Source organism: Balaenoptera ricei, chromosome 6, assembly GCF_028023285.1.
Source record: "Balaenoptera ricei isolate mBalRic1 chromosome 6, mBalRic1.hap2, whole genome shotgun sequence".
Taxonomy (NCBI): domain Eukaryota; kingdom Metazoa; phylum Chordata; class Mammalia; order Artiodactyla; family Balaenopteridae; genus Balaenoptera; species Balaenoptera ricei.
In genome coordinates, this window is record NC_082644.1 from 29507671 (window position 1) to 29517612 (window position 9942).

Below are 9942 nucleotides of genomic sequence, written 5' to 3' on the forward strand. Positions count from 1 at the left end.
TGTTATTTTTTGTCTAAGCATCTGTGTGTCTTCCTGACTAGATTGGAAGCATCCCAAAGGCAGGGGCCAAGGCGAGCTGTCTGGGCATCACCAGCACCTTCTGTGTGCCCTGTTCAAATGTTTCCTGTAGATATTGGTGATATTTTTAGGTAAATAAGTAAGTTAGTTAATTAATAGAATTTCGAAAGACCAAAGGATCCAATTTTCTCTAAAACTTGAGCAGTTGATTTAAAAAGAATTCTTTTTATTGAAGTATAGTTGATTTATAATGTATTTCTGCTGTACAGCAAAGTGCTTCAGTTTTACATATATATACACATTCTTTTTTTAATATTCATTTCCATTATGGTTCATCATAGGATATTGAATATACTTCTCTGTGCTATACAATAGGACCTTGTTGTTTATCCATTTTATACATAATAGCTTACATCTGCTAACCCCAACCTCTCACTCCATCCTTCCCCCAACTCCCTCTCCCTTGGCAGCCACCAGTCTGTTCTCTACGTCCGTGAGTCTGTTTCTGTTTCATAGATCGGTTCACTTGTGTCATATTTTAGATTCCACATATAAGTGATATCAAATGGTATTTGTCTGTCTCTTTCTGACTTACTTCACTTAGTATGATAACCTCTAGTTGCATTCATGTTGCTGCAAATGGCATTATTTCATTCTTTTTTATGGCTGAGTAGTATTCCATTGTATATATGTACCACATCTTTATCCATTCATCTGTCGATAGACATTTAGGTTGTTTCCATGTCTTGGCTATTGTAAATAGTGCTTCTATGAACACAGGGATGCATGTATCTTTTTGAATTATAGTTTTCTCTGGATATATGCCCAGGAGTAGGATTGCTGGATCATATGGTAATTCTATTTTTAGTTTTCTGAGGAACTTCCATACTATTTTCCATAGCAGCTGCACCGACTTATATTCCCACCAACAGTGTAGGAGAGTTCCGTTTTCTCCACACCCTCTCCAGCATTTGTTATTTGTAGACTTTTTAATGATGGCCATTCTGACCAGTGTGAGGTGGTACCTCATTGTAGTTTTGATTTGCATTTCTCTAATAATTAACGGTATTGAGCATCTTTTCATGTGTCTGTTGGCCATCCATATTTCTTCTTTGGAGAAATGTCTATTTAGGTCTTCTGCCCATTTTTCAATTGGGTTGTTTGTTTTTTTGTTGTTGAGTTGTATGAGCTGTTTGTAAATCAAGCCCTTGTCATTTGCAAATATTTTCTCCCATTCTGTAGGTTGTCTTTTTGTTTTGTTTATGGTTTCCTTTGCTATGCAAAAGCTTGTAAGTTTGATTAGGTCCCATTTGTTTATTTTTGTTTTTATTTCTATTGTCTTGGGAGACTGACCTAAGAAAACATTGGTACAATTTATGTCAGAGAATGTTTTGCCTATGATCTCTTCTAGGAGTTTTATGGTGTCATGTCTTATGTTTAAGTCTTTAAGTCATTTAGAGTTCATTTTTGTGTATGGTGAGAGGGTGCATTCTAACTTGTGCAGTTGATTCTTTGCCTAGTTAATGTGGAGCAGATCCCTTCTCTGTAGGAGGAATAAATGCAAAATGAGTAAAAAAAAAAAATCACATATTGTATTAGTTTATTAATATATAATTTTAATAAACACAGTTTTGTTTTGTTTAGAAAACACAGTAAAGCATAAAATCATCAGAATATTTAAATAAGCCAAAACTAAAAATTCATCTTCACCTTCTCAGATCTTTTTTGGTTGAAAGTTATGCCAGTTATATCAGTATTTACCAGAGTATGGGCTGTAGAACTGGTCCTATGTGCTGTTAACAGTTATTACAGGTAAAATTGTTCCATGGTTTAATAATTTGAGAAAATTTTGGGTGAAACAAGGTTAAATGAGATTTCTTTATTATAGGGTTTCTCAAAGTTTTAAAATTATGCCAACATGCATTAGGAATCTTCAAGGTTGGAAGGCAGATGGTGTGGATTTATTGACATCATATAACTCTTTTATGGAACAACTAAGGGATTAGTGGTCTGAGGAACACACTTTGGGAAATGCTGACTCAGATTTCTAATGTAAGCTCTTTCTGCTAGAGAAATTTCACCACTGAAGACCTGTGTTGAAAGACCTGCAATTCAGTAAAACTTCCTGGAATGATGGTTCTCAGTGCTGGCCAAGTATTAGAATCACCCGGGAGCTTTAAACGTGCCAGTGCCCAGGCCCCAGCCCAGGCCAGCTAAGTCAGGGTCTTTGAGGGTGAGTTTTCCCATCTATAAAATAGAAATAATACTACCTACCTCACAGGATTGTCATGAACCATAAATGAGACTGTATGTGTAAAATGCCTACTCTGGTGCCCAAAACAAAATTTGGTCTTTGAAAAAATGGTTCATTCTGGGGAGAGTGTAGAATTTCAATTTTAAAATGTAGAAGATATTATTAAAATAGAAAGTCACTGTTTGGCTGGCACAGTTTTGCATCCATGGATGCTAAAATTAGAGGGTAAATGTATGATGAGAAACTGGATGTTTGTATAGTCTGAAGGTATTTCCCACAATATACTTATTCATTCCAAAAGGAAAATAGTAACTTCAACAGTGGAAGAATCTGCGGACCCCATCTTAACTAAGTGAAGAAAGGTAACCTTACCAGTAATGAGACATATTAACATCACATACCCCTGATCTCATGCATTGAGAAGAGCATGTCAGTGCTTCTGTAGTATTGTTGCCCAAAAATACATTACCTGGGTTTACTTATAAGGAAGCATCAGACAAACGCAAAGCAAAGGACATTTTACAAAATAACTGGCAGCACTCCTCAGAAATGTCAAGGTCATGAAAAAAAAAGAAAGACAGACTGAGGAACTGTCCCTGACTGGACGAGACTAAGGAACCATGACAGCCAAATGCAATGCATGAGCCTGGATTGGATCAAGGACTAGCCCTTGGGACATTAGTGGGATATTAGTGGGACAATTGGTGAAAATCCAGTGAGTTTTGTAGATTATGCGTTTTTCAGTGTATTTATCTGGTTTTGACAATTGTGCTATGGTTATGTAAGATGTTAATGTTTGGGGATGAGGGGTGATGGGTAAATGGAACACTGTACTTACTATTTTGCAACTTTTTTGTAAGGCTGAAACATTTTCAAAATGAAAAGTTAAAAAATTGTTTTCAAATTTTAATGTTTCTTCATTTCTTCCCATTCTGGCACTTTAGAGATAATAGAATCAGTATTTTTTCCCTCTTAGGTATTTTGAATATAGGGGAAATAGGCCCCTGTACTGTAGAGTGTACATTGATTATAGTGAAAAAGAGGCCCAAGATGCACATTGTAGGAAGCCTCTCATATGATTTTAATAAATGTGTTCTCTAAATAAATGTGGCTAGAGGACTTGGTAGAAGAGGAAGAACAAAAGAGATCCAGGAAAGTAGAGGACAGGAGCAGAGCAGGTGGCGAGAAGAAATTAGGAGCTGCTGGAGATGGGTTTTGGAAAGAGTTCTTGAATAAAGGGGCAGGGGGAGGCCAGACAGTTGTGGGTAGGAAATAGCTATGAAGGACATTAAGAAGGGCAGAGAAGGGACAGAAGCATTTAAAGATATTCTGCTGGCATCACACATGTATGTTCTCCTTGATATTTGTTTGTGAGCCTGCAGTAGAGATTTTGATTTTTTCCAGTTTTTTTCTTTGAATATTACTCTATGCTGAGACTCTCCTTGAAGGGCCTGGTTCTAGTCGTGTTACACTGAGATACAGTCCAGATCATGTGCCCTGTTTGTGAGACAGACAACACAACAATTTATCTGGTAGCCCTTTGGCCCTTATGGAAAAAAGTAGCTTGGCGCTGCAAACTCAAACCGCTGAAGGACCGTGCAGTGCAGTTCTCTGTTGCTGGGCATGAGTAAGGGTCACCATCAGGAGACTTAAGGAGAATTGCTGGAGCAGCGTGGCTGAGGAGCTGCATGGGGCCTCTCACAGGCTCTCTTCACTGGCCATGTCCATTTGTTTCCTCCCAATCATTTTCAGGACTGGAAGCCAGAAATGAATCTGAAAAGACACGAAGCTGGATGAATGAGCATTAGAGTCATTTCAAATGCCACTGACACAAACTTTTCACAAGACTTTGAAACGGCCAGAAAAGCTTATCCTTAGGGATTATTTTGGTCTCTCATTGTCTATGAAGTATTTTCCAGTTCTGTAAGTTGTAGATAGCTGATGGCAACAATGCAAATGATTCTTGTCTATGAACATGCAAATGAATTTCACCCTGCAGAGTACAATTGATCCTCCCATCCTCCCTTGTGGAAGAAGCTGGTTTTGTATCTATTAAGCAAATTCATTTTGGTATTCACGATGGCCTGTATACATGTGTGATTTAAACGGTTCTTTGAATTGGTTGGAGTTTCTTACTGTTCCATCTTTAATACGTTGAATAAAATCTTTGACAAGTGTTCATTTTATATGTGTATGGAAGTCATTATGTTATCATATATATGTATAAATATATACATATCATATATATATATATCTCATCATATATATTTTTTAATGCTGGAGGATGAGCAAATTCTTTGGAGTTTACCAAGCTGTAGTAGATACTTCCCTTCTGTTATTTATCTATCCCGGTAAAGTAACTCTGACTGGGTATTGTTCTTTAACAGCCATTAGGGCCTTCCCAGTAGCTTTTCTACAATATGACCGAACGTACTCAATTGAAATCAGTGTTTTGAAGGCTATCTTGTAGAATCCTCTGGACCGTCATTGCTGTAGAGTCTTCTGGACTTAGCCATGTACATCCGTTCCCCGTCACTGCCCACCCATCCCACCCCCCCACCCGCCCCAAAACAGTGTCCTATCTGTTGCTGGGGATATAAGCCCTAATGGAAAGTTGAAGAGTGCTTTGAAATTCCATTTGCCCTTCAAAATCAAAATTTCCCTAATTACAGGTTATAACCCTATTTTGGCTTTACCTTTGTGAAGTACAGACTCAGTTTCCTTTTTACTTCTCCCACTGGCTGCTTTGATCGTTTCTTCAGTAGCTTTGCATGTAGGTATCGGATGCGCTCCCTCTGCACACTTGGGTAGAAGGATGCTGACACCAGGATTTTAAGTTGCATCAGGATGGAGGACAACAGTCCTAGCATCACTAGTATCACAAGAATAAAACTAAGAGGAATCCAGGTCTTAGACAGAAGTAGCTTTGGTTTAGGGAGGCAACTGGGTTCAAACAGAGATATATTAAATGAAGAATCATGGATGATGTCTTGAGCTTCTTGTTTCTAAAATGAAAGAATAAAATCATCAAGATCCATGCCATTTTCATACTCTGTCCTTGTCTTTCTCAATACTGCCCCGTAGCACGTAACATTTATCTTAAAATACGCAGGGAGCTTTGGCTGAAGGGGCTATCCCTGCTCCTTTTATGTGCTATGATTGGAATAAAGGAGAAGGGATGAATTTTAGTTGTAGCCACTGCAGAGTTTTCCAAAGTGGGACTGTGGAAATATAGATTTCCTTGAGAGAAGGATATCAGATAAGTTTGTTTGCTCTGTCCTTTCTTTAGAGAGTCACGATGGCCATGAGACTGTTGAAGGTGCTGAGAAGAAAGCAGAGAAATTCGCTTAACTTCAGCCAACGATTCTCCTATTAATTTTGACCGCATAACCCATTTTTATGGAACACCTATTTCTACACTTCAGAGCATGTGGGACTAATGAAAGGTGGTTTTCGCTTAACTGGGGGAGAAGTTTTTTTTGTAGCAGAGCCCCTCAAGACCCAGTCATAGCCTCTCCATCTCAACAAACACCTGTCAGCAGACCACAAGGTCATAAAGATGTGGAGGCATTAAATTATGTTCTAAGTCATCCTTCTAGAGCTTGAGGTGGTGGGGGTGGGTGGGTGGAATTATTCTTGATGCAAGAATACAAAGACGAGTATATTTACTGAAAGTGGCTCTAAAATCCTATTTATAGAGGTCTCAAAATAGGACATTTTCGCATCTCTCTTAGATGATAGGAGGGGCGCATTCCTTCCTGCTTGAAGGCAAGAGAATAAGCCAGGTGCTCTCAACAAACTGACCCAGAGGGCAGATGACATTGAGCCACCCAGCCAAGCCACCAGCAAGAGAAGTGTGTGCTGATTCAGCTCTTACTTTTCCCTGACCTGAGAAAGCCATATACTCTCTTGGTGGATTTGTTTTCCCATTTGGTAAAACAGGAATTAATGGACCAGATCCTGCCCATGAATAAACTACTCCCAGTGTAAATTAAGCACCTTGGGGATGGAGCATTAACGTTACAGACTGGAGTACTTAGTAAGTTATTATCACCACAACACCCTAGAGCCCTGGGGCCCAGAGGAGGAAAATGACTTCTGAAAAGAACTCAATCACACCCAGAGAACACCGCGCACCTTCGATTTACCCCAATACCTGTGAAAAATCTGGAAACCCCAAAACCTGGGACTTCTACACAAATGTCAAGTCAGATCTGCAATTTCCCCAGCACTGTGGCTAAGCAATAGAAAGCATTTGTGTTGCCTCTCCTTTTCTCTTATTAAAAAGACAGTTCACCTACGATTAAATAGAGAGATTTCAGTCCCCAGAGCAGAGGCATGCATTCTTTTCAATACTGTTGAAGAAACAAACACATCGATTGAGTCAGTGATGAGAAATCCTGCAATAAGAAAGCAGCGGGTGTCCGGTCTGGGAAGAAGTTATTTAGTCTAGGAATCTAACTGGGGATTTTGCAGCTGGGAGTCAGGGCTTCAGAAAGGTTGTCAACACTTTTGTACGGGCTTGGTGGAGGGTAACAAACTCTCAAAATACCGAGCAATGTACTAAATGGTACCCCAATGTTTTAAAATGTGTTTGCCTCTCTCAAGTAAACAATTTGCCAAGATGGTATGGAGTAATGGATGGAAGATTCACTCTGGTATCAGACAGTCCTGAAAAGTTAATGCAGACCAGTGCTGGGCACATAGTAGGTGCTCAATAAGTAGCGACTGTAGCTATTTTTACTTACAGTGTCCACCCATCCAGCCAGGTCTATTCACGTCGTTTCCCACTTTTCTTCTTTCTTTAAAATTGTATAAAAGTGGGAGAAACCTTGAGCCAATGTTTCTTTTCTTGCTTGACTTCTCCTTTGCAAATCTGCTGCAATGGAGAGACCAGGAACCTCCAAGGGCATCGTGGGATAAGGGCAGGGCAGTGCCAGTTACATGGAAGCCGGCTGCTGGTGGCACAGCCTCCCAGGCTCGGCAGGAGAGAGTTTGAGACGAGCTCCCACAGCAGTCTCGTGCTCGCATCTGTTCTGCGCCCACCACCCTGCTGTCATTGTGAGCGTACGTGGTGGCCTCCCCCGCCAGGACGTGAGCCCCTCGATGGCAGCCATCACGGTCTAGACAACTTTGCATCCCCAGGACCCAGCAACACCCCAAAATGTATTTGCCAGGACATTGTCATTGGAAAGCTTCTGGGCCTTTTTTGGAAGGCAGACTTGCTTTTCTCCACTCGTCTATCTAAAACAGTGAGAATTCACAAAACAGACATGGGTTTTCGCTCAGAGAGAAATAGACGAGAGAGGAGCAAAAAGATAAAGAAGGAGAGGAAGAACTGAGAGGGGATGATCAAAAAAGGGACTACAGGAGGGGGATGCACTATGGGGGAGAGGAGGAGAGAAGCCCTTTTACCAGCCGCTGCCCCGGATCAAGCCTGGCTGAAAATCTTGTTTGGCTTTCATTTGAAACACTGTTTCCATTATCCACCCTCCTCCAGATATGTAGAGCAACGGGGGGTTCTTGTAATTAACTGAAGACTTCAGAGGAAGCAGAGGGCTCAGAGTAATCAACTCTGAGAAGCAGCCCAGGATTAGGCGGGGCAGGGGCCAGACAGTACCTGCGGAGCCAGGAGAAAAGGGGAGGGAGAGTGTGGATGCAGCAGGAGCAAATGGGCTTTCAAAGGAGGGTTTCCAGGTCCCCTTCTGCTCTTCCCCTCTGAGATTGCCCCAGCAGAGGCACAATCTACTGTGGCTCGATAAAGAGGAGGGAAAATCAGACATATGGAAACAGTAGATGGCATGTTCACCAGCCCAGGCTAGTGCACAACACCCAGCGCGCATGACATACACACACACACACACACACACACGTGCACATGTACACACATACAACTACACACACTACGTGTGCACATGCACACAGAGGCACACACTAGACACACATGTGCACGTTCCACCTAGCGCAGAACGCTACGTTTAAAAACAAATAAGACAAGTATCTGACAGTATCCAGATCCTCTGAAATGTCTACATAATCATAAATTTCCACAGGGAAAAATGGAAAAGAGAAAAGATGGGATGAACAAAGACCATGGTCTCCTCTGTTGCAGTACGGCTGCCACAGGAAACTAATACAGTGATCAAAAATGTTCAGAGTGTTCTCATACTCTAACATTGGGGTTTCAACTCAATCTAACCAACATTTTGGGTGTTCTTCCTACATGCCAGGCTCTGTGCCAGGCACTGAGGATCCAGAGGGGAATAAGACACTGCCCTGCCTTGGGAAGTTCACGATCTTTTGCAAACACACAGCAAACAGCTGGGATACACAGTGAGATGGGCCTGCGAGCACCTACCTCTCTGTGCAACTTCAAGTGAACCTCAAGCCCTGGCAAGCTTTGGAAATGTTTGCTGACGGAGAAGATGAGCCAATACAGCAGATAATCTATGGCTGCAAACAACACCCAGATGTAGAGATGGGTAAGCACCGGGAGGAAAAACAGCCCCAGGTTTTTCCTGTCTTTAGGAGTCAGCCAGAAAGATGGGATGATGACATACTTCTTCCTTTCCTGCTTATTCAGCGGGAGGACGCAGAGCCTCTGTGCATGCCTCCCCCTCTCGTCAAACTGAACAAATTGTCTGGTGATGTAGATGTTCTCAAACTTCCAACCACAGGAGCCCAAAAATCGCCTCATGAAGAGGCCAGTGCCAAGTAGCACCAGCAGAAGCCCTGTGAGGGCAAATAGCTGCCGCCCCAGGGAAGACAACACCTCTGTCGCCCTCACTACCTGGTACAAGACATGCAGGGCTCTGTCTGTAATGTCATTGAGCTGTGCCTCCAGGGCTTGGCTGGGACTAAAAAGAGAGACCTCCAGGGTTTGGTTCCAAGAAACAAGGTCATCAAATAGACTTAGGTGAGTGGCAAGGCCGTATATCCACTGAATTGCTTCAATATATTTTTTCAAAAGTGGAAAATGGATGGAAAAGCTCTTTGCCCTTAGGTTGCAAGTCATACTGTCCAGGAGGCCTTTAAAGTTGTGAAAAATATTTTCCACGTGTCCAAAGATTACTATCCCTGTGCCAGCGGTGATCAAAGCGTTCCTGCCTTCACGCAGGCCACACGAGAGGAAGAAGGGCAGAATGAAACACCGTGCGTGCTTGGAGCAGCACAGCAGAGCACACGCGACCATCCAGGAGGTGGTGAAGACTACGAATGAGGACAGAAGCCAGGAGAAGGCCCCAGAGAGGAGGCCCACGGAAATGAAAGCAACAAAATAGCAAGTGCCCAAATGTTGGGTGAAGTCCCTCCATCCAAGGCTCCTTGGAGACACATATGTCCTCCAAAGACTGAGGAAGATATTGGTGCCTGAGGCCCAGCCACCCATGCTCCCTGTGTCCCTGGAAATGAAAGAGAAACAGGGTCAGATGTTACGTTTAAATGTCCTCTGTCACTTTGTAAAGGGCACGATGATAGATTGATTGCAAAAAATGGCCGTAATTTTTTACCCTTCTCAGTCTCTACACTATTACTAAACCAAACTTGGGCCCGCTCACCGCCAATCCACTGACACTGGATTGTGCTGAAGGGAAGTGCAGAGTTTATTGCAAGGTGGTGCCCAGTGTGGCCAAGCAAGGAGAACGGGCAGCTTGTGTTCAAAAGACCCGAAC

General features: G+C 42.2%; 1 protein-coding gene across 2 annotated transcripts; it reads right to left on the bottom strand.

Annotated features, from left to right (window-relative positions):
* Window positions 1–3970: 3970 nt before the first annotated feature.
* LOC132367713 (dendritic cell-specific transmembrane protein-like) lies at window positions 3971–9659 on the bottom strand. Of its 2 annotated transcripts, XM_059926297.1 has the most exons (3): window positions 8631–9659; window positions 4969–5277; window positions 3971–4045 (listed from the first exon to the last, which is right to left on the bottom strand). In XM_059926297.1, the coding sequence occupies exons 1-3, from the start codon at window positions 9657–9659 to the stop codon at window positions 3971–3973; spliced, it is 1413 nt and encodes a 470-aa protein (XP_059782280.1). The 2 variants fall into 2 exon arrangements, with proteins under 2 accessions (XP_059782280.1, XP_059782281.1); XM_059926298.1 differs by lacking the exon at window positions 4969–5277 and having other exon boundaries at window positions 4021–4045; window positions 8833–9659.
* Between the last annotated feature and the right edge of the window lie 283 nt (window positions 9660–9942).

Coding starts and splice junctions, on each gene's coding strand:
- LOC132367713 (XM_059926297.1), bottom strand. CDS start 9,659: ATGGGTGGCTGGGCCTCAGGCACCAATATCTTCCTCAGTCTTTGGAGG. Junction 5,278..8,630: donor ACTTGAAGTTGCACAGAGAG/GTAGGTGCTCGC, acceptor CTTTCATTTTAG/AAACAAGAAGCTCAAGACAT. Junction 4,046..4,968: donor TGAGTCTGTACTTCACAAAG/GTAAAGCCAAAA, acceptor GTGTCTTTTCAG/ATTCATTTCTGGCTTCCAGT.